This window comes from Hyperoodon ampullatus, assembly GCF_949752795.1.
Source record: "Hyperoodon ampullatus genome assembly, chromosome: 7".
Lineage (NCBI taxonomy): Eukaryota > Metazoa > Chordata > Mammalia > Artiodactyla > Ziphiidae > Hyperoodon > Hyperoodon ampullatus.
In genome coordinates, this window is record NC_136920.1 from 19,198,770 (window position 1) to 19,224,737 (window position 25,968).

The 25,968-nt window shown below is 39.7% G+C and overlaps 1 protein-coding gene across 1 annotated transcript in view; it reads right to left on the reverse strand.

Moving 5' to 3' along the window:
* Nucleotides 1-25,968, reverse strand: part of HSD17B12 (hydroxysteroid 17-beta dehydrogenase 12) — a gene marked incomplete at both ends in the record, with an annotated part of 167,927 nt that overhangs the window by 43,029 nt on the left and 98,930 nt on the right. The window contains one exon of the mRNA XM_079707645.1: nucleotides 19,679-19,786. Coding sequence (XP_079563771.1) covers nucleotides 19,679-19,786 — 108 coding nt within the window. The remainder of the gene's footprint in view (nucleotides 1-19,678; nucleotides 19,787-25,968) is intronic.

Sequence of the window (25,968 nt, forward strand, 5' to 3'; positions counted from 1 at the left end):
TCAGATCTGTCTCTGCTAATTGAGCAAAGGAAAGCCATCAAAGCTATCTACTCATACAGTGAAAACGTGATCATCTATTTAACACAACTCTAAAAGAAAACACAGTCAACACTGGGAACGTTAACCCAAAGAAATAAACAGCATCATGTATAAGGGTTATACTTTTTTTTTTTTTGCGGTACGCGGGCCTCTCACTGTTGTGGCCTCTCCCGTTGCGGAGCACAGGCTCTGGACGCGCAGGCTCAGCGGCCATGGCTCACGGGCCCAGCCACTCCGCGGCATGTGGGATCTTCCCGCACCGGGGCACGAACCCATGTCCCCTGCATCAGCAGGTGGACTCTCAACCACTGCGCCACCAGGGAAGCCCAAGGGTTATACTTTTATAACCAAAAATACACACAGAAAAGAAAAAGGTGTTAAAGCTGGAACAGATGTTTCAGAGCACTGAGCCTGATTTTATGAAGGGAGCTACACGTCAACGTCACACTGGCAAGCTGTCCTTCACTAGGGACTAGGACTCTTAAATCCCTTCCTGCTTTATTAGTTGCACATTTTGCTAGCGGAATATATGCTACCCATATTGTCTTCACAATAAGTAATCACTTCAGGGTGCTATTATTTAAGAGTTAAAGAAAAACAACTGTTGCTTTCAAACAGCTATTTCCATAAATTGCACAATAATGTGAATCTTTTGGAAAAGGCAAACTCGTTGCAATTTTATTTTGAGACATTAGGTGGCAGCAACAGCCAAACAGCAGGTGGAAAGCTTTCAGGGACTTGGAAAAGGAAGAAAACAGGCTTTGGGTAGGAGGGAAGGATGGAAATATTTCCATTATAATTTAATCTCATTTAGAATGGGTGCATGCAATGCCATCTTCTTATATTACAGGATTCACCAAACCAAACAATGCCACAAGTTGTTCCAACATTTTTCAGATAGTTGAAAATCCCTCTTAAATGGTAGCATTTTAAATTGGCATTAAATATCTGTTCATTAGTGAGTTTTCTTGAATACTTCAAGTGAGGCACCTGAGACAGATTGAACATTTTCTGTTCAATGACCTGAAAAAGCCTTTTAACTCGTGTAACACACCGTGTCTTTCAGAAAACGAGGTATGTCCATATAATCTCAGAATTCCAACCACCACAGGACCATGAACATATAAACTACTTCCCATCAGTTTCTCAGTGGAGTTCCAAGACTGGGAAGAGCTCAACAGAAGAGATGAGGCAGATGGAGAACAGAGGTGAAGACAGACCAAGAACAATGACAGGTAAGTGGAAAGAAGGAGGTGGCGAGATCCTCGCAGGGAGGAACTGTCAGCGTGCCGTGTTCAGCAGCGCTCTCCACGTTCGCCATCCAGAACTTTCTAAAACAACAATACTGATACGTATAGTACTTCAGACTCAGAAAATACACAGAGTATTTCTGAATGTTATATATATAAATATTCTAAATTACATCATACTACTGTTTAAAAATCACTTCCACATCTCACACTTTTTAAAAATGACAAGAACATACACAAGATTTGTTTCTTCTAAATTCATTTGCTGCTGCTTCTGACCTCACTGGACTTAGAATCCTTTATCAAAACCAGCTGCTATAGAGATAATGATGTCATTAGGAAATTAGATTTTTGGTATCTGGGTTGGGCATGCGGGAGGAGCAAATGACAATAAATTAGTAGAGAATAAAAATCCATCTGAACAAACACAATAATAACAGATATGGGTAACCACACAGAGACCACCTTCAACCTGCTACCTTTTCCAGATTAATCGTACATAAGAAATCAAGGTGGTTTAAAAATACACTGCCTACAAACACATGAAAGGATGCTCAACATCACTAATCATTAAAGAAAGGCAAATCAAAACTGCAGTGAGGTATCACCTCACACCAGTGAGAATGGCCATCATCAAAAAATCTACAAACAATAAATGCTGGAGAGGGTGTGGAGAAAACAGAACCTTCTTGCACTGTTGGTGGGAATATAAATTGACACAGCCACTATGGAGAACAGTATGGAGGTTCCCTAAAAAACTAAAAATAGGGCTTCCCTGGTGGCGCAGTGGATGACAGTCCGCCTGCTGATGCAGGGGACACGGGTTCGTGCCCCGGTCCGGGAAGATCCCACATGCCGCCGAGCGGCTGGGCCCGTGAGCCACGGCCGCTGAGACTGCGCGTCCGGAGCCTGTGCTCCGCAACGGGAGAGGCCACAACAGTGAGAGGCCCACGTACCGCAAAAATAAATAAATAAGTAAGTAAGTAAATAAATAAATAAATAAATAAATAAATAACGAAGAAATAAAACTACCATACGACCCAGCAATCCTACTACTGGGCATATACCCTGAGAAAACCATAATTCAAAAAGAGTTATGTACCACAATGTTCATTGCAGCTCTATTTACAATAGCCAGGGCATGGAAGCAACCTAAATGTCCATCAACAGATGAACAGATAAAAAAGATGTGGCACATATATACAATGGAATATTACTCAGCCATAAAAAGAAACGAAATTTAGTTATTTGTAGTGACGTGGATGGACCTAGAGACTATCATACCGAGTGAAGTAAGGCAGAAAGAGAAAAACAAATACCATATGCTAACATATATATGGAATCTAAACAAAAAAAAGGGTTCTGAAGAACCTAGAGGCAGGACAGGTATAAAGACGCAGACGTAGAGAATGGACTTGAGGACACGGGGAGGGGGAAGGGTAAGCTGGGACGAAGTGAGAGAGTGGCATGGACATATATACTCTACCAAATGTAAAACAGATAGCTAGTGGGAAGCAGCTGCATAGCACAGGGAGATCAGCTCCGTGCTTTGTGACCACCTAGAGGGGTGGGATAGGGAGGATGGGAGGGAGACGCAACAGGAAGGAGATATGGGGATATATGTATATGTATAGCTGATTCACTTTGTTATAAAACAGAAACTAACACACCATTGTAAAGCAATTATACTCCAATAAAGACATTAAAAAAAAATACACTGCCTAATGGTTGGGCTTCCTAATATATATGAAATAATGCAAAGTCTTCTGTATCTCCTTATCATATCAAAGTAGAAAATATTATAGTAAGTTTACATTTTGGTCACATTTGTAGTTGGATACACTAATGCAGTTCAAGCACCCATATAAAGACTAGAGAAATGGAAAACCTATTAGAGTTTGCTAATAAAAATGAATTTTTAAAAATGCTGCTACCTCACTATATTTTAAAATATACTGAATTTTAAAAAGGTAGGGGCTTCCCTGGTGGCGCAGTGGTTAAGAATCCGCCTGCCGATGCAGGGGACACGGGTTTGAGCCCTGGTTGGGGAAGATCTCACATGACGCGGAGCAACTAAGCCCGTGCACCACAACTACTGAGCCTACACTCTAGAGCCCGCAAGTCACAACTACTGAGTCCACACGACACAACCACTGCAACCCGCGCACCTAGAGCCCGTGCTCCACAACAAGAGGAGCCACCGCAATGAGAAGCACGCACAATGCAACGAAGAGTAGTCCCCACTCACAACTAGAGAAAGCCCGCGTGCAGCAACGAAGACCCAATGCAGCCAAAAAAATAAAATAAATTAAAAAAATAAATAAAATAAAATAAATTTTAAAAATTAAAATGTAGACCCAAGTAACAGCAAAAGTAGGGAGAAACACCTCCTGTCTTAAGCTTTTGAACTAGGAGGGGATGGATCTTGGAGTCTAATAGACCCAAATTTCAGTCCTGGCTCTACTATTACCAGATCTTAACAAGATGCAGGTGATTTCACCCCAACAAGCCTCAGTTTCCTCATCGCCTTTATATAAAATACAGATAAGAATTAAATGATAATATGCATAAAATCTTTAACCCAATGCCTGGAACATACTAGTACGTTAATAAATGGAGGAGAAAGAGTTGTTATCGTTGTGTGGTCATTTATTCAACAAGTATTCACTGAACTCCTATTTTGCACCCAACACTACCATAGGGGCTGCAGCAAGACAACCAAGGTCTCTCTGTTTTTACTGTTCGTGACCAGCACTGAAGTGGAGAGATCCTTCTAAAAGAGAGCTCTAGGCAACAGTTAACCAGAATAACTTTATACTGATTGATTTTATCCTAATTGCTCCTTTACCCTCTTTACTTCATTCGAGAGGATCTAATCTTACAGTCTGCAGAGTTTGGAAAGTGATGCAAAGAAAATTTCTTCTTTGCCTTATTTAACATATTGCTGTAGCTAGCACATGTTCATACTCTGACAGATGATATTTGGAACACCAAGTAAAACATTTTGCAAACTTTACAGTTTTCCTACACTTGCGAGTAGCAATTTCTAAATAAAAGAGAGTTTACAAGGCTTTAAATCTGCAGCGCTTTTACTCAGAAATTGAAAAATTAAGATCGAGTCAGAAGCAACACAACAGAACATTTCACCTCAGCTGTTTAATTGTAAATTGCTACGTGACGCTCATTACAAAACCACATAAGATGTGCCACACATAAAGTTGGAAGAGAGAATGAAGAACGAAGGATGGCAGAAGGTTGGTAGTTAAATCTCAGCGAATGGGAGGAATACGTTATCAATTTCATGAATTACGGTTCTATTTACATTTCTGAAATCACAGCTAATTACCCAGTTTTAAGTTAAAGGTTTTGCTGTAATTAATACCATTAGTGGTTTTCAAATAAAAGGAAATACATATGAATTCAAAGTCTTATTCTCACTTTGGAAATCCAATCTCATTCAATACATCTAAGGGAACTATAAGGCACTATACTTAGTCTAATAATGTTCCTGATGTATCTCCTAAAAATTCCATGTACCTATTCTGCTTGCCATGATGGGCTACATCAGGCTTCTGCTTCATTCAGCACAAAGGAGGGCATTTATTCCAGATGCCACTGTCTACTTGAAACTCCACTTGGCCACAGCTCTCTCAAGCTTAACATAACCCAAAATGAAATCATCATTCTTCTCTACAGAACTGTCCTGGCTCACGGTCTCCTGTCTTAGAGAAATCGCAGCCAGTTGCTCAAGCTGACCTGGAGGTTGCTAATTAGCAATTGTATAACCCTGGACAAGGCATTTAATCACGGTAAGCCTGTTTTCTGTCTGTAAAATGGGCATAGAAATATTAATATCTACCTTATAGGATTGTTGGGGATTAAATGAGATTCATTAGCATGATGCGTGGCATATAAAAAATACTTAATGAAGCTTGGCAATAATAATTAAAAACAACTACAATTATTCTTCACTCCTTCTGTCAGACAAGACTTCTGAGGAGGACCTCATCAGAAATTAGGCCTATTTCTATTTCCTAAACATGTCTCTAGTCAATTCACTTCTATCCATTCCCATTGCCATCATCCTAATATAAGCCATCCTCATCTTATATTTCATTGCTGAAATAACCTTACTGGTCTCCTTGTGTCAAATCTTGCCCTTTCCACTTGGGAGTCAGAATAATTTCTCTAAAATTCTAGGATGATATCAATTTACTGCTTAAAACTCTACAATGTCTACATTGTCCTCCCAATAAAGTCCAAACATATCAACCTGGTTTTCCAAAGGCTTCTGGGATATGGTGCTGCTTAATCTCCAGACTCTAGCACTATCCCCTTTGCATTCATGCTCTAGATTTACACACCTTCTGTCAGTTCCTCCAACTTGCCAAGCGCATTCGCCTCAAAGTACATACTGTTTTGTACATACTGTTTCTTCTACCGGGAAACATCTCTTCTCCCAGGGTTAATCAGCATTCAGGTCTCAACTTAAATATACTTTCTCAGAGAGATCATCTCCAATACTCTTAGCTTCCTCCGTAACATACCCTGTCATTAAATGCAACACATTCCCAATTACTTGTTCACTGGCTGTCCTCTATGAAACCAAAAACAATACCAGTTTTGTTTACTGCTATATCTCTGGAATTATACTTCTTGAATGAGTTAGTGTATGACTGACTGATGAATCAATCAACAAATAGGAAAGAAGGAGGACCTTCAAGATGGCAGAGGAGTAAGACGTGGAGATCACCTTCCTCCCCAAAGATACATCAAAAATACATCTACATGTGGAACAACTCCTACAGAACACCTACTGAACGCTGGCAGAAGACCTCAGACTTCCCAAAAGGCAAGAAAATCCCCACATACCAGGCTGTGTGGCTGACAGGGTCTTGGTGCTCCAGCTGGGTGTCAGGCCTGCGTCTTGGAGGTGGGAGAGCAGAATTCAGAACACTGGACCAGCAGAGACCTCTCCGCCCCACGTAATATCAATCGGTGAGAGCTCTCCCAGAGATCTCCGTCTCAACGCTAAGACCTAGCTCCACTCAACAACCAGCAAGCTCCACTGCTGGATACCCCATGTCAAACAACTAGCAAGACAGGAACACAACCCCACCCATTAGCAGAAAGGCTGCCTAAAATCATAGTAAGGTTACAGGCGCCCCAAAACACACCACCAGATGTGGTCCTGCCCACCAGAAAGGCAAGATCCAGCCCCACCCACCAGAACACAAGCACAAGTCCCCTCTACCAGGGAGCCTACACAACCCACTGAACCAACCTTACCCACTGGGGGCAGACACCAAAAACAACGGGAACTACGAACCTGCAGCCTGCAAAAAGGAGACCCCAAACACAGTAAGTTAAGCAAAATGAGAAGACAGAGAAATACTCAGCAGATGAAGCAGCAAGGTAAAAACCCACCAGGCCAAACAAATGAAGATGAAGTAGGCTGTCTACCTGAAAAACAATTCAGAGTAATGATAGTAAAAATGATCCAAAATATTGGAAATAGAATGGAGAAAATACAAGAAATGTTTAGCTAGAACCTAGGAGAACTAAAAGAGCAAACAAACAACGATGAACACACAATAAATGAAATTAAAAATTCTCTCGAAGGAATCAATAGCAGAATAACTGAGGCAGAAGAATGGATAGGTGACCTGGAAGATAAAATAGTGGAAATAACTACCAAAGAGCAGAATAAAGAAAAAAGAATGAAAAGAATTGAGGACAGTCTCAGAGATCTCTGGGACAACATTAAACGCACCAACATTCGAACTATAAGGGTCCCAGAAGAAGAAGAGAAAAAGAAAGGGACTGAAAAATATTTGAAGAGATTATAGTTGAAAACTTCCCTAATATGGGAAAGGAAACAGTCAATCAAGTCTAGGAAGCACAGAGAGTCCCATACAGGATAAATCCAAGGAAAAACACACCAAGACACATATTAATCAAACTATCAAAATTTAAATACAAAGAAAAAATATTAAAAGCAGCAAGGGAAAACAACAAAAAAACATACAAGGGAATCCCCAAAAGGTTAACAGCTGATCTTTCAGCAGAAACTCTGCAAGCCAGAAGGGAGTGGAAGGACATATTTAAAATGATGAAAGGGAAAAACGTACAACCAAGATTACTCTACACAGCAAGGATGTCATTCAGATTTGATGGAGAAAGTAAAACCTTTACAGAGAAGCAAAAGCTAAGAGAATTCAGCACTACCAAACCAGTTTTACAACAAATGCTAAAGGAACTTCTCTAGGCAGGAAACACAAGAGAATGAAAATACCCACACAAAAAAACCCCAAAACAATTAAGAAAATGGTAATAGGAACATATATATCAATAATTACCATAAATGTAAATGGATTAAATGCTCCAACCAAAAGACACAGACTGGCTGAATGGATACAAAAACAAGACCCGTATACATGCTGTCTACAAGAGACCCACTTCAGACATAGGGACACGTACAGACTGAAAGTGAGGGGATAGAATAAGATATTCCATGCAAACAGAAATCAAAAGAAAGCTGGAGTAGCAATTCTCATATCAGACAAAACAGAGTTTAAAATAAAGTCTACTACAAAAGACAAAGAAGGACACTACAGAGTGATCAAGGGCTCAACCTGAGAAGAAGACATAACAATTGTAAACATTTATGCACCCAACATAGGAGCACCTCATTACATAAGGCAAATGCTAACAGCCATAAAAGGGGAAATTGACAGTAACACAATAATAGTAGGGGACTTTAACACCCCACTTTCACCAATGGACAGATCATACAAAATGAAAATAAATAAGGAAACACAAGCTTTAAATGACACAAACAAGATGGACTTAATTGATACTTATAGGACATTCCATCCACAAACAACAGAATACACTTTCTTCTCAAGTGCTCATGGAACATTCTCCAGGACAGATCATATCTCCGGTCACAAATCAAGCCTTGGTAAATTTAAGAAAACTGAAATCATATCAAGTATCTTTTCTGACCACAGCGCTATGAGACTAGGTATCAATTAAAGCAAAAAAAACTGTAAAAAAATACAAACACATGGAGGTTAAACAATATGCTACTAAATAACCAAGAGATCACTGAAGAAATCAAAGAGGAAATCAAAAGATACCTAGAAACAAATGAAAATGAAAACACGACAACCCAAAACCAATGGGATGCAGCAAAAGAAGTTCTAACTGGCAAGTTTGTAGCAATACAATCCTACCTCTAGAAACAAGAAAAATCTCAAATAAACAACCTAACCTTACACCTAAAGCAATCAGAGAAAGAAGAACGACAAAAACCCAAAGTTAGCAGAAGGAAAGAAATCATAAAGATCAGAGCAGAAATAAATGAAAAAGAAATGAAGGAAACAATAGCAAAGATCAATAAAACTAAAAGCTGGTTCTTTGAGAAGATAAACAAAATTGATAAACCTTTAGCCAAACTCATCAAGAAAAAAAGGGAGAAGACTCAAATCAACAGAAATAGAAGTGAAAAAGGAGAAGTAACAATGGACACTGCAGAAATACAAAGAATATGAGAGATTACTACAAGCAACTGTATGCCAATAAAATGGACAGCCTGGAAGAAATGGACAAATTCTTAGAAAAGCACAACCTTCCGAGACTGAACCAGGAAGATTTAGAAAATATAAACAGACCAATCACAAGCACTGAAATTGAAACTGTGATTAAAAATCTTCCAACAAACAAAAGCCCCAGGACCAGATGGCTTCACAGGCGAATTCTATCAAACATTTAGAGAAGAGCTAACACCTATCCTTCTCAAACTCTTACAAAATATAAGGAAACACAAACACAGAGGGAGGAAAACTCCCAAACTCATTCTACGAGGCCACCATTACCCTGATACCAAAACCAGACAAAGATGTCACACAAAAAAGAAAACTACAGGCCAATATCACTGACGAAGACAGACTCAAAAAACCTCAGCAAAATATTAGCAAACAGAGTCTAACAACACATTAAAAGGATCATAAACCCCACTTGATCATGGTGTATCCCAGGAATGCAAGGAATGTTCAATATATGCAAATCAATCAATGTGATACACCATATTAACAAATTGAAGGATAAAAACCATATGATAATCTCAATAGATGCAGAAAAAGCTTTTGACAAAATTCAACACCCATTTATGATAAAAACCCTCCAGAAAGCAGGCATAGAGGGAACTTACCTCAACATAATAAAGGCCATATATGACAAACCCAGAGCCAACACCGTCCTCAATGGTGGAAAACTGAAACCATTTCCACTAAGATCAGAAACAAGACAAGGTTGCCCACTCTCACTGCTATTATTCAACATAGTTTTGGAAGTTTTAGCCATAGCAATCAGAGAAGAAAAAGAAGTAAGAGGAATCCAAATCAGAAAAGAAGCAGCAAAACTGTTTGCAGGTGACATGATACTGTACACAGAGAATCCTGAAGATGTTACCAGAAAACTACTAGAGCAAATTAATGAATTTGGTAAAGTAGGAGGATACAAAGTTAATACACAGAAATCTCTTGCATTCTTATACACTAATGATGAAAAATCTGAAAGAAAAATTAAGGAAACACTCCCATTTACCATTGCAACAAAAAGAATAAAATACCTAGGAAGAAACCTGCCTAAGGAGAAAAAAGACCTGTATGCAGAAAACTATAAGACACTGATGAAAGAAATTAAAGATGATACCAACAGATGGAGCGATATACCATGTTCTTGGATTGGAAGAATCAACATTGTGAAAAGGACTATACTACCCAAAGCAATTTACAGATTCACTGCAATCCCTATCAAACTACCAATGCCATTTTTCACAGAACTAGAACAAAAAATTTCAAAATTTGTATGGAAACACAAAAGATCCTGAATAGCGAAGGCAATCTTGAGAAAGAAAAAAGGAGCTGGAGGAATCAGGCTCCTTGACTTCAGACTATACTGCAAAGCTATGGTAATCAAGACAGTATGGTACTGACACAAAAACAGAATTATAGATCCATGGAACAGGATAGGAAGCCCAGAGATAAACCCACGCACATATGGTCACCTTATCTTTGATAAAGGAAGCAAGAATACACGATGGAGAAAAGACAGCCTCTTCAATAAGTGGTGCTGGGAAAATTGGACAGCTACATGTAAAAGAATGAAATTAGGACACTCCCTAACACCATACACAAAAATAAACTCAAAATGGATTAAAGACCTAAATATAAGACTGGACACTATAAAACTCTTAGAGGAAAACATAGGAGAACACTCTGTGACATAAATCACAGCAAGATCCTTTTTGACCCACCTCCTAGAGAAATGGAAATAAAAACAAAAATAAACAAATGGAACCTAATGAAACTTAAAAGCTTTTGCACAGCACAGTAAACCAAAGCAAGACGAAAAGATAACCTTCAGGATGGGAGAAGATATTTGCAAACAAAGCAACTGAAAAAGGATTAATCTCTAAAATATACAGGCAGCTCATGTAGCTCAATATCAAAAAAACAAACAACCCAATCCAAAAATGGGCAGAAGGGGCTTCCCTGGTGGCGCAGTGGTTGAGAGTCCGCCTGCGGATGCAGGGGACATGGGTTCATGCCCCGGTCTGGGAAGATCCCACATGCCGCGGAGCAGCTGGGCCCATGAGCCATGGCCGCTGAGCCTGCGCGTCCGGAGCCTGTGCTCCGCAACGGGAGAGGCCACAACAGTGAGAGGCCCGCGTACCGCAAAAAAACAAAAAAAAACAAACAAAACAACAACAACAAAAAAAAAATGGGCAGAAGAACTAAATAGACATTTCTCCAAAGAAGATATACAATTTACCAACAAACATATGAAAGGATGCTCAACATCACTAATCATTAGAGAAACGCAAATCAAAACTACAATGAGGTATCACCTCACACCAATCAGAATGGCCATCATCAAAAAATCTACAAACAATAAATGCTGGAGAGGGTGTGGAGAAAAGGGAACCCTCTTGCACTGTTGGTGGGAATGTAAATTGATACAGCCACTATGGAGAACAGTATGGAGGTTCCTTAAAAAACTAAAAATAGAAATGCCATACGACCCAGCAATCTCACTACTGGGCATATACCCTAAGAAAACCGTAATTCAAAAATTGAGTCATGTACCACAACGTTCACTGCAGCTCTATTTCAATAGCCAGGACACGGAAGCAACCAAAGTGTCCATAAAGAGATGAACGGATAAAGATGTGGCACATATATACAATGGAATATTCTCAGCCATAAAAAGAAATGAAATTGAGTTATTTGTAGTGACGTGGATGGACCTAGAGTCTGTCATACAGAGTGAAGTAAGTCAGAAAGAGAAAAACAAATACTGTATGCTAACGCATATATATGGACTCTCAAAAAAAAAAAAAAAAAAGGTTCTGAAGAACCTAGGGGCAGGAGAGGAATAAAGACCCAGACATAGGGAATGGACTTGAGGACACGGGGAGGGGGAAGGTTAAGCTGGGAGGAAGTGAGAGAGTGGCATGGACATATATACACTACCAAATGTAAAATAGATAGCTAGTGCGAAGCAGCTGCATAGCACAGGGAGATCAGCTTGGTGCTCTGTGACCACCTGGAGGGGTAGGATAGGGAGGGTGGGAGGAAAACCCAAGAGAGAGGGGATATGGGTATATATGTATACATACAGGTGATTCACTTTGTCGTACAGCAGAAACTAACACATTGTAAAGCAATTATACTCCAATAAAGATGTTTAAAAAAAAAAAACCAAAGAGAAAAGTATCTTTTAAAAAACCCCAAAAAACAAATAGGAAAGAAAAGATGCTGTAAAGAATTTGTCTGGTCTTTGCCCCAGATTCCTGGGCTGGAAATGTCTAAACCCTTGGAATGTCTTTGCTATTCAAGGCGGGGCCTTTGGGATCACATCTGAGTTTAAGCTAACAAATCAGCACAGGCTTCCTAGCTGGTGAACACACAGATGTGTGGAAAGGGTGATGAGTCCTGACTCCACAAGGAGAGGGCTCAGAAGCTCTGTGTTTGGACGCCTCTCGGACTGTGCCTTATGTGTCTGTTCACTTGGCTGGTCTTGATTTGTATCCTTCACAATACAACTGTAATTTTAAGGGTAGCAAATTGTCGAACCTGAAGGCGTCATGGGAATTTGTAGCCAGTTGGTCAGAAATGCAGGTGGCCTGGGAACCCCCAAACTTGTAGCTGATGTCTGAAGTGAATGCAGTTTAATTGGAGACTGTGTCCTTGAACTTGTGGAGTCTACACTACCTCTGGGGTGGTTAGGGACAGAATTCAATTGTATTACAAAAGAGAAGTTTATAGGTAGCAAACCAATATTTTTTTTGTTTTGTTTTTAGACATGAGAAACTAGTTAAGGCAACCAATATCACCACATATTACCCTCACATATCTCTATGAAATTAATATTAAGGATACTTCTATGAGGTTATAATTACATATGAATCACTGTTATCCTCTATGAGATTATATGAGGCTACCTCTATGAGATTAACATTAAATTAAATGTGCTTTCATTTTCTGTACCTTGACTTATTCTATCTTTGAAGTGTTCTTCCTAGTAACTTTGGACCATACTTTGCTGGAATTAATAAAACTACTAAATTAAGCCTCTACTTCTTTTGGTATTATTCAGCTTTCTTCCTTTGAGATTTATGATATTTTGAAAGTTTAAAGGAAACAACAAGTATTTTACTGCTTTATACCTCAATGTATTAATAAATCTCGCTGAAAATCTTTTAGAAAAAAAAAGAAAAAGAGAAGTTTTGGGAAGTATCCTCACCCCTAGAAGGCATGAAAATCATATCGTGGAATAATAGAGAAACTCCACCCTCTCTGCAAACTATTATCCTACCATGCTCCTATAATCCTTTCCTACATACTTTAGAATAATAGCCTCTGTCCCTTCTTGAGCCTGAGTCATTTTATACCTGGGCTACAGGAAAAAAAAAAAAAAAAAAAAAGGAAGGAGGGTATTTCCAAACACTTATCATTGGTGCTCTCTCAACTAACTTTATTTTGCCCTACTATTTTTCGTGCCCTCTCAGCACTCCACTAGTCGCCAACCTACCACTAGTTTCCTCTTTAAGCCTCTCTTCTCCATTTCAAAATGATTTCTCCATGTCTTTCATTAACTAAAATAGTCATTTCCTCAGGGTGACTGATCCAGCAAGGAGACAGTAAACTGAATGTAGTAATCCCAGTAAGATGTAAATGAAGATGTCATTGACCTTTCAGAGATATTTACATTTCAAAAGAAGGCAATTTAAAACTAATTTCTAATTAGTAAAGTTCCTGAAATGGGCAAGAAGATCATCTGTAGTGTTGTATATTTTTAAACCCTCTGAAGAAGCAAGACTCTTCTACTTGTAACTTCCTTCATCAATTGGGACTGGAAAGCCACATAACTTCCCAGTGCGCTCAAGATTTCTTCCTTCCCAGGGTTCCTAGAAACGTTTTCCTTTACCCAGTTCCTGCAGGCTTGCGGCTCCCTCTCCTAGGCATCTATTTCCTCTTTCTTTGACACTGAACTAACTATAAGGAAGCCATCTCTGGATCCAAACCAAATTAATTACCTGGGAGTTTGCCATTTTGAAGATCACTGGTCCTTTTCCCCAAGTAGCTAAAAATACTCTTGGGTCTTTTGTTAAAAAGCTTTGAAAATTAAGTATAAATAGTTATAGAGTTGACTGATCTTAACTATTAATCTCTGCTCAAACTATCTTTTAAGATACTTATTCCCAACACTCAACTATTCTCCATCTCAGAACATTCAGGGAAATACTAGGTTGTAGGGGAGAAAAACAGAACACAAATGCTTCCCAAGTATTTCCCATAATCCATAAGGTTGCTTAGGCAAGGATAATCAAGAGGTATTTTTGCATTCAGCTGAGGAGAAGGGAAGGATACCAATTTAAAAATAACCCACCAAATACATTAATAGAACAACTACTCATTTATGAAGGGCATAGGAAGAAAAGAGAATAAAAAGGTCTATTCCAGATTTTGCAATCAATGACTCTTTGCAATCAACTGACTTTTATTATCTATACATATTGTTGTTATTTAAATGATGCTTCCTAATAAAATTATGGGCACTATGTAGAGATAGGAAGAAGTTGATGGGTAATAAATAGGCCTAAGACACTAAGCCATCACAGGTTGTCACCCTGTACCAACCGATTCTCTTGACTCTACAAGTTACATAATAACGATAGTATGGGCTTCCCTGGTGGCACAGTGGTTAAGAATCCGCCTGCCAATGCAGGTGACACGGGTTCAAGCCCTTGTCCGGGAAGACGCCACATGCCGCGGAGCAACTACGCCCGTGCGCCACAGCTACTGAGCCTGCGCTCTAGAGCCCGAGAGCCACAACTACTGAAGCCCGCATGCCTAGAGCCTGTGCTCTGCAACAAGAGAAGCCACCAAAATGAGAAGCCCGCACACCGCAACGAAGAGTAGCCCCCGCTCTCCACAACTAGAGAAAAGCCCACGCACAGCAACAAAGACCCAAGGCAGCCAAAAATAAATAAATAAATAAATAAATAAGTTTAAAAATAATAATAATAATAATAATAATAATGATAGTATGGGTGGAGAAGACCTTCATAGCATTTGGCATAGGGAAATTCTTGGTCTAGTATGAATTAAAAGCTTGAATAAAGTTATGGGTTTTTTTTTTTAATGAATCACAAAACAAGTAACTATCTTTTTCCAGAAGGACCTTTCTATTTTTACCTCTAGAATAAAGAATGCCACTTTTTAAAAGTTAAAAAAATCATAGTGAAATTTGAAAAAAGTATTCTTTGTGGCATACTTCTAAATGCAAGGCTACTCCCCTGGGCTTGGTAAATTACGCCTCCTGCAATGTATTGTATGAAGTCCTCCAAACCAATCTGGAACACACATGAGAGTCTCTCTTGAGGACTCAAGTGAGCATTATAGCAGTCATATTTTGTTAACTAACTGTTTGCTTACTGAAAGCAGGACTGATGTCATTTTCTCTAAATAGCTGAAGTTTTTTAAGTTTTCTCAAATCCGTGTTTCTTGGCCCTTGCCTGAGAAGACAGCAGATGCTTACTTATTTTACACACCAGAGTTAAGAATTCATTGTCTCAACCTTACACATTTATAGTCTTATCAAGTGATGGTGACCTTTCAGCACAAATTCACACAGTTCATGGCCATTTTCTTTCTGCTTATCTTATTGAAAACAATGTTTCTTTCATAACCAGTAGCTTTAGCATTTTCCTTTGTAATTCTGAAAGTATTAATTTTCTTTATTAAGCACTGACTATGCTTTAGTGGTTAGTGCTATTCAAACAAATGGAATGTACCTTGGTGATTTTTATTTCTTTTTATCATTACTGGTTTCATTAATACTCGGTAGACAAAATTCTCTCCTATGACTTAACATGGATTGCTAAATCTTACTAGAAATCAATGTATATGTTTGTTATTTTAGGGAATGTCATAAAGGTGAGACTGACATTAAGCAGAGGAGGAAGGAGAATAAATAAGATTATTTATTAGACAGAAGGGGAGGTATGTGGGATCTGGATGGGGAGGAAAAAAGGAAGAAAGAAAGTGAAGGGGCTATAGGCCCAGGTAATGATAAGAAAAAGAAAACATCAACACCAGAGCCCTCCCACAAGTTCTAGAGGGTTATACAGACACTAGAGAAAGAAATGTAAGATTTGAGTTGAAATATGACCTAGCAGTAAGATAAAATTTAGCTCATAAAGGTGTTTTAATAGTTTCCTCAAAAATCTTGACAAATTAAAGTTACAATGCAATATAAGATATCTGCTAATAAATGTCAATATAATTATACAAAGCTTATGATTAAGGAGACAGTTCTGGTAGAGTAGAAAGAAAAATGTATAGCCAATTAACAGTATAATGTATGTGAAAGTGCTGCTATAAACTTTAAAGGAGTATGTAAACATTAGCTATAATTATTTTTATTATTGATCTGTAACCAACCCAGAAATCAAAAATTAAGTTGCCTGTGTATGTGTGTCTCCATAAGTATTCAATCAGAACTATTTAATTACAATATAACTTCAAAGCAGGGTTTCTCAACCTCAGCACTGTTGAGACTTTAGACTGATCATCCTTTGCTGTGGGAGTCTGTCCTGTGCACTGAAGGATGTTTAGCAGCATCCCCACCCTGTACCCACCAGGGGCCAGTAGAACCTCCTCCTCCTCCCCCCTCAATTAGTGACAACCAGAAATGTCTCTGGACATTGCCAGACGCTGCAAAATTGCCCCTGGTTGAAAGCTATGTTAAAGCACAAGAAAAACCTAGAAATTATATTTATGGCTCTCCCACACAAACTGAGGATGAGAGACAGCCAAGATGAACTAGAGCTAGATATCCATCACTAGGCACATGTGGCTACTGAACACTTAAAATGTAGCTAGTCCGAATTGAGATAATTCGGACTAATTTATAAATGTAAAATACACCCTAGACTTGAGGATTTGGTATGAGAAAAAGAATACAAAATGTTTCAAAAAACTTTATGTGGATTACACGTTAGTGATAATATTTTGGATATAGTGGGTTAAAATAAAATACATTATAAAAATTAGGTCATTTGTTCCCTTTTGCTTTTTAAAAATGCGGCTACTAGAAATGTTCAAATTAAATGTGTGGTTTGCATTATATTTCCAGTGGACAGTGCTGAACTTGTGCAAAAAATTATCCCTCCTTCACACTATACGTTCCAGGCAGCCTTTGATAACAGAGAGCTCTGTCCCCAGTTTTCTCTTTACCTTCTCTCCATTCTCCTTGGATTAGCTCATTTCCTTTCTTCAGTGAGATTACTACTCAGAGATGACTTACCTCCAAACTCTATCTCTAGTTAGGAGCTCTACCGAAACCTAGATCCATATGTCCACTATCGACTTAACAACCCCACTTGGACATCCTAGAGGAACCCCAAACTTAAATGATCCTCATTCCCAAAAGGGCTCCTCCTCCAGGATTCCCCATTTTATTAGATGGCACTATTGACACAGATGCTCAAGCCAGAAACCTGAAGGTCAGCATGAGTTCTCTTGCAATCTCTCACAAGTAGAGTCCCGCTTCCTCTACTCCCTCAATATTTCTGGAATCATCCTTTTTCCTAACACTGGCTAGGCCAAGTCGCCATTATTTCTCCCCACATCAACTCCATCATCCCTTTTACCCTCTTATTACACCCTGCCCTCCCCATCTCAACACTTAGCCCACAAGTAACTATTTTTGATTAGGGCTGTCTTTCCCTTTAGAACATTATACTACATAAAGCCAGGCACTTTCCTGTTCATTGTTGTATCTCCAGTTCATTGACTGACGAATGACTGAATGAATGAATAAGGAGGGGTGTAAACTGCCGACTCACAGGTTGCAATTTACTAAGGGGCTGGACTACAAAAGCAGTGGTTCCATTAGCATATGTGGCCCAGGAAAATATCAACCCTTAGGTCTAAATATCAATGCTTATGTATTGACACAAGTCCTAGGATTCTAGAAGTGGGGAGAAGGTGCTTGGGCACCATGTACTCTGTACCCTCATCCTTAACAGATCTATCTATTGTGCATAAAATCACACTGCAGACTTTCTATATACTGGGTCAGGAAAGAACAGCTGAAGAGTGCCTTTTATAACCCTCCAGCCCAGCAGCAACCTGATACCTGACATCTTCCATTTTCAATGGCATAGTCCCAGAGTAGCTATAGTTTCAAAGTTACCCAGTGAAAAGCAGCTGAAATTTATACAAAGCTAAGAACAACTGTGATTAACTGAACCACTCCTGAAACAAAGTTATTCTCCAAGAACACAAGTTCAAAATAAGTCTCCTCTCATTAGGGATCCTTGATCCCCCTCCTTGCCTAAGCCAGCCTTCACTCTCCAGTCCATGACTAGTTTGAAAGGGGTTTGGATGGACTATGGCAGTGTCTATCCTAACTAGGAAGTTACAGCTACTACTGACTTGGAATTTTTTAAAAGTTGAGAATTTTACAGAGGTTCACTGCGCTTTAGGTTAAGCTAAAGGAAGAAGAGCTTGTAAAAGACTCCAAGTAATGTATGTATTAGAGAAGAACAAGGCAAAAAATAGACCTGTGTGTTCATTCATCTTTTGCTACTGGCTCTCCTATAAGTATGGGAATAGCTGTGAGGGCAGGTGGGGTGTGGTGATGTGTGATATGGACCAGGCAGGAGCTGAAAAAATAATACATCAAAGCCAGGGTTAACCCCAGCTCCAATGGCACTATGTAGGGCCAAGTTTTTTTAATTGCCTTTTCAAGAAATTATATAAGAGACCATTCTTTTATAGTATGAGGAAGACAGGTGGGGTCTTGACTAAAGAAAGGTTAAGAAACATTTTTTAAAAGTATTTTCTCTTTGTTGTTCCTCCTTTTATAGTCCAATAAAGAAAACAATGGCAATTACCAGGTTCCCACCAATTTAGGCAGTGGGATAAAGAGATTTAGTGAAGAAGTGACATTTTTCTGAACTAGATGCCCTTTTTTTTTTTCTAGAAATGAGTCAGAGAATGCTGGGTAACTCTCTGAAGCCTGTTTTTTTTTTTCTTTTCCTCAAAATCTGGTGAATCTTTTCCCTAACAAGGACCAATACTTCCACATCTCAGAAGCATCGGTTTTTGGCAATGAGGTAGCTGAGGTGTAACACAAGGAAGTAGGAGACTCAGAAAAAACAAACAGTGGCTAAATCCCATGTGCAGTACTCAGTCTCTACAGCAGCTTAGGCAAGTCACTCATCTCTCTGAGCCACGTCTTCTCAACTGGGGTGATAGCTCCCCCAAGGGAACAAAAATTGATTCCGGGGTATGGTATGAGCTCTTATCCTTTTTATGTATAAAGAACAGATATACATACAGCATATAAACAAGATACACAGTGGATCTGTGGTATTAAAATCTCATGGGAGGGTAGACTAGGGGAAAATAATGCCTAAAAAGGCTCCTTGTTGGGGAGGGGGTAATATTGAACAAAAGGCTGAGACCCCTCTAAGCCTTTATTTCCTCAGCTGTAAAAATGGGTCAGCATTACCCACCACAAAGGGTTATTATGATATAGCTATATCTAAATATCCACAGAGAGAATGAGAGACTGGAAATAAAGCAGGCAGGGAAAACAACCTAAATTGTAGAATCATCATTAAAACACAACCCAAAACATAAAGATTCAAGCGTATATAGATCCATATCATCTAATGATCACTTGTATTAACAAGACAATTTTCTTCTCACTAGTCATTTCACCAATTGAACACCTAACATCCAAAAAGAAAGTCCTAGTCAATAAATGCAAGAAGAATCTGTAAACATGAAAAAGATACAAACCTAAAACACCAATTTCAAGACCTGCCAAGCTTGTTTTAATTTTATCATAAATATCTTCTGATGCAAAGTCAACAGCAATGGTCTTTGTTTCCACTTTGAATTTTTCTCCTAGGGAAAAAAACACAAATGGAGAGAGGAAAAATTAATATATGGCAATTAAGATTTAAGCATTTGATGACATTATCCTTTCAAACACTTTTTCCCCCCCAATTTTATATGAAATTTAGACCAGGATAATTTTAAGCGATCATGAGACCACCTAAGATATGATACAGAGTCAACACAGTAGTTCTGCAATAAAAATTCCAATGTTATCACAGAGCTGGCTGAATGTTCCTTAGTCAGTTCTCCTATAAATCAATAATGATGACTTTTTAGACCCTTAGGTACAAATAATAAAACATGATGCATATCATAATATTATATACTCTTTAAATATCACTGGTTTGTGATTTTAATTGCAAACTGATACTTCATAATTTCAGGAAAAATCTTAAGTGTGATCTATTAAAACAAAAAATACACCTTATTAAAGTGGAAATAAAATGAATATGATCATATTGGAATTTAGGAGCTTGGTTAATAATGAATAATCACTACATTTAAAAAGCCACACAAGGGCTTCCCTGGTGGCGCAGTGGTTGAGAGTCTGCCTGCCAATGCAGGGGACACAGGTTCATGCCCCGGTTGGGGAGGATCCCGCATGTGGCAGAGCGGCTGGGCCCGTGAGCCATGGCCGCTGAGCCTGCACGTCTGGAGCCTGTGCTCCGCAACGGGAGAGGCCACAGCAGTGAGAGGCCCGTGTACCGCAAAAAAAAAAAAAAAAAAAGCCACACAAAATGCATAGTAATGGAGCTACAAAGTGATACCAGAAAGACCTCAGAGTTCTACTTTGCACAGGACTGTTAAGGTCCAAACAGAGCTAAGGGAAATAACAGGTTCAGAAATGAGACCCTGGAGAAACAAAGCTCATCTGAGGGAACATGTCATGTTGATTTCTGCCTTCACTAGTGAGCCGCTTTGAGAAGATGGCATGGACTGCGAGGTCACCTAGACTTGGGTACCAATTTGACTTCCACACTTATTTGCTAAATGACTTTGAGCAAGTCACATATCCTCTATGGGCCGCAGCATCCTCTTGTGAAAATGAATGTAATAATACCCATTAGTGCTATCAAGAGTACCAAAGTATTACCTTTAGTACTAACAATACTACCATGTACTGGCATACATGAGGTACTCCATAAAGTCTCCAAGAATGCTTATTCTTTGGAACTTGATGAGAATTCAAAAGAATTAATTTAAAAATCCCGCTTCCAAAAATAAAATTTTCTTCCTTCGAAGTCATTGACAGCTTATCACAGAATATACAGCAGTAATCCACATAGAAGGTTTCTGTTCTTGATCTGAAAGGATTTATGTCTAAAACTAAAGAGGTGGTTCACCAGAGATTCTTTAGACTCAATGAAAAGTATCCACCCTAGATAGGAATCTATGAATAAACAAGAGAGGATATAACTGACCTGGAAAATACCTTATCTGGTGTTAAAGGTATACCTACTATTCAAATATAAATGAGTTATTACGTGTTCATGTAATGGACAGCCAGATACAGGGCTGTCATTTCCCAGTAGCTGGTCTGACATGTCTTAGCATAAATGGTTCACAGAATTTACCACAAGTAAGTAAAGAACTCTGCCTTTATTAGAGCCACCAATTCACAAGAAAAAAGACCAAAATCAAAAGGCTGAAGGATACCTTTTATTGAATGTAAAACTTTATTCTGGAAGTAAAATAAGATAAAATTTATCTATTTATTTGAGGAAAGCAACATCTGTTTCCACACTAGCACTATATACTGACATTTAGGAAAATTTCTCTCTAGTAATAAAAGCTACCTCACAACCCCTGAATCAAATTTACTTTTAGATCTCACAGGGTTTGGTGAATGTACTTATATGGCACAGTCTTACATAGATATGCTGCTTAAAAAAAAAAAAAAATTCGGAGACCCTTTTGGAAAGGATGTTACTTAATAAGAACCCTCCAGTAAGTTCTTTCTTATGTCTTCACACTAGGATAAGCAAAATGGTTTCTGACACAAGTTTTTCAAGATAAATAAAAATTTGAACTTATACCTGAATTACTCTGAATCATGTTCTAGTCCAGTTAACGTTGTTTACTTTCTCTTAACTTTTCTTCACTGCCTCAATTGTGGGCTTTTCCTTCCTCCCTCCCTCCCTCCCTCCCTTCCTTCCTTCCTTCCTTTCTTTCTTTCTTTTTAAACATAGGTCAGCTCCTGTCACCCTCCTTGCAATCCTCCAAAGCGTTCCACCTCATTTACAGTAAGAACCAAAGTCTTCAGCATCAGCCTGATACTGCACTAATCTCCACCCACTTACTCTCTAGTTGCTCCCCAGCCTTGGTCACAGGGGTCCTAGCAGTTCTTTAGACACAGGATGTTCTCCAAGTAAACTCAAGGCTTTTGAACTTACTGTGCCTTCTGTCTGGAAAGCTTTTCCACATCCCCTGTCTCTGTTGGGTCTTTAAGTAAATGTTACCTTCTCAGAGAAGCCTTCATTGACCACCCTGTAAAAAATGCAGGGCTTCCCTGGTGGCGCAGTGGTTGAGAGTCCGCCTGCCAGTGCAGGGGACACGGGTTCGAACCCTGGGCCGGGAGGATCCCGCATGCCACAGAGCAGTTAAGCCCGTGCGCCACAACTACTGAGCCTGCGCTCTAGAGCCCGTGAGCCACAACCACTGAAGCAAACGCCTGGAGCCCGTGCTCCTCAACGGGAGAGGCCACTGCAGTGAGAGGCCTGCAGCAAGGCCCGCTCGCCGCAACTGGGGAGAGCCGGCGCGCAGCAACAAAGACCCAAATCAGCCAAAAATAACTAAAAAAAATAAAAATAAAAAATGCAGCCATTCCTCCCCAGCACTCCTTGTCCCCCTTCCCTGCTTTATGTCATTCCATCGTGCTTACCCCTCTCTAATATACTATATACTTTAATAACGCATGTGTTTGTTGTCATCTGCTCCCACCAGAATTAAGCTTGTGAGGACAAGGTCTTAGATCTGCTTTGTTCAGTTGCTCAACAATGTCACAAAGGCTCCAGGGTCCTTCCACTCTTTTCTCCTATTCCCCTAGGCTGGCTCTTCTCTTGGTTTCAAGAGAGCCACTGCCATTCCAAGCATCCATGCAGGCAATGTTCAGAGGCAGAAATGGGGCATCCCTGTTATATGTCCTTATTATAGTGAGGAAAACTTCCTCAGAAGAATCCAGCAGACTTCCCTCACATTTCCTTTCCCAAGATTATGGGATATGTCTTTAAAAACTAAAAAAAGAGCTAACATATGATCCTGCAATCCCACTCCTGGGCATATATCTGGAGAAAAACATGGTCTGAAAGGATACATGCACCCCAATGTTCATTGCAGCACTATTTACAACAGCCAAGACAAAGAAGCAACCTAAGTGTCCATCGACAGAGGAATGGATAAAGAAGATGTGGTACATGTATACAATGGAATATTACTCAGCCATTAAAAAAAGAATGAAATAATGACATTTGCAGCAACATGGATGGACCTAGAGACTGCCATACTGAGTGAAGTAAGTCAGACAGAAAAAGAGAAATATCCTATGATATTGTTTATATGCAGAGTCTAAAAAGAAATGATACAAATGAACTTATTTACAAAACAGAAACAGACTCACAGACTTAGAGAATGAACTTATGGTGACCGGAGGGAAGGATGCGGGGAAGGGAGAGTTAGGGAGTTTGGGATCGACATGTACACACTGCTATATTTAAAATGGACAACCAACAAGGACCTACTGTATAGCACAGGGAACTCTGCTCAATATTATGTAACAACCTAAATGGGAAAAGAATTTGAAAAAGAATAGATACATGTATTTGTATAACTGAATCAACTTTTGCTGTACACCTGAAACTATCACAACATCATTTATCAACTATATGCCAATATAAATTTAAAAAAATGTTTTTTAAAGATTATGGGATATGCATGCTCTTGACCAGGCCCATGTACTGGCTTTGAGGATTCTATGAATCGTCCCTACCACTACCACCAAGCTGTGTGAATCAAAAACAGTAGCACATATATAAGAATAGGACAGGAAATGCCTCTCTCTGGCCAAGACAATTAGAAAAGAATTATGAAGGATGTTCTAAAAGGCTGAGGTGGAGATAGCTGGCTTCCTTAGGAGCTAGGAAATAAATCTAGGCATCTTCCCCCTCCCCATAGTCTATCAGCTCTCATCTGACCCTGCCAACAGAAACCAACACAGACGAACAAGAATCCTCAATTTTAAACATCAGTACAAGGATGTAATAAGCACCTGGAAGAGAAGTGGGGACCACATACACATAAAACAACCTTCATTTCCACCTTCGCCACCTCCCCTACCCAAGGTTCTTCATAAGACTACCAGTCCACAACTCAGCAACAGCCCACCACTGGGGAAGAGTAAGAACTTCACCAAAGCCTTTGGAGACATACTTCTGAGTACTCTGATCCTTGCCCACCACAGAGGCCCATGACATGACAGCCTCTGTCACATCTTTCCTCCAGGGTAGGAGCTGTGAAAAGTTAAAATAAATACCCTACAAGTGTGTGGAATAAAGATATACAAACAAGTGAATCTGAAGGTTGCAATGGAAAGAGATGAGCCACCCAACTGCCCCTTCAAGGAAATTCTGGTTACCCCAGCTGCTGGGGTATCATCAGCAGACAGCTTTCAGGTGTCAGCCCCTTGGCGGGGGGAAGGGGGAGGCAGGGGGAGGGGGTTGCCTCAGCTTCAGAGAGTTGCCTGGACCAAGATCATGCCTTTCTCATGACATCCACATCCAATGAGTGATTGAGGTGAGAGTATAAAGCCATTGGACAGCTTTCACTGCCCACATTCTGATTCCAAAAGTATAGTCTGTTTACTATCATATTTTTCTGTTCTTTCGTAATGCCCTAGTTTTAATTATTCTAACTTTAAGATAAGTTTTAATATGTCTAGTAGTGCAGAGCTCCTTTACTATTACTCTTTTTCAAAAGTTTATTGGTTTTCCTTACTTGTTTAGTCTCAGTTTTTATTGGGTTGCAGTCAACATTTCAATTAAATTTATGAAGAATGACAATGTGGTGTTCCCTCCAGGCTCTCCATTTATTCAATGTCTCACAGTAAAATCTAGTGTTGTGAATCCTTAAAGAACTAAAGAATCCCATTGGGCTTCCCTGGTGGCGCAGTGGTTGAGAGTCCGCCTGCCGATGCAGGGGACACGGGTTTATGCCCCGGTCCAGGAAGATCCCACATGCCGCGGAGCGGCTGGGCCCGTGAGCCATGGCCGCTGAGCCTGCGCGTCCAGAGCCTGTGCTCTGCAACGGGAGAAGCCGCAGCAGTGAGAGGCCCGCGTACCGCAAAAAAAAAAAAAAAAAAAAATCCCATTATTAGAATACTACACACCATATGCAAAGATACTCCATACTACTGACTTAAACCCTTTGATATTTGAAATTGGATAGGCTAGCATCCTAGCTACTAGTTGTAGCCAAATATAATCATGCCCTCCTTCCCTTTTTTCCAGATTGAAATGATTCCGATATGGTCTTGACCCTCTATCTCTCAGCCTAGTGGCTAAAACGAAAAACTAAGAAGCAAAATACTCTGATGATTGATATGAGCTGTTCAAGGAAGTCAACTCACTAGAAATGGGGGCAGAAAATCAGCTCTGGCTTAAAAAGTGGGGAATGAAGCTAAGAAATAGCTGGGCTGATACCATTCATCCCTTTTTATCTACTATTCCACTGAAAACCACATGACCACAATGGTGGAATATTAGAAAGCAAATATTATTCATAAATATAGAGCTATAACAATGAATGTCCTAACTGCCTTGAGTCAGTCCATCACTTCTAAGAATGGGTGCCCCACTCCTATACTCACATTGCTGATTTTTACTCAGAGGATCCTGAATTAGTTCAAGTCTGGAATTGACAGAGAAGGAACTTCTCTGTCAAAAGTAGTTTCAAGATGCAGCTAAAACACCTCTCAATATTAAAACTACCACGTGGGACTTCCCTGGTGGTGGAGTGGTTAAGAATCCGCCTGCCAATGCAGAGGACACGGGTTTGATCCCTGATCCGGGAAGATCCCACATGCCACGGAGCAACTAAGCCCACGTACCACAACTACTGAGCCTGCGCTCTGGAGCCCGCGAGGCACAACTACTGAACCTGCATGCCACAACTACTGAAGCCTGCACGTCTAGAGC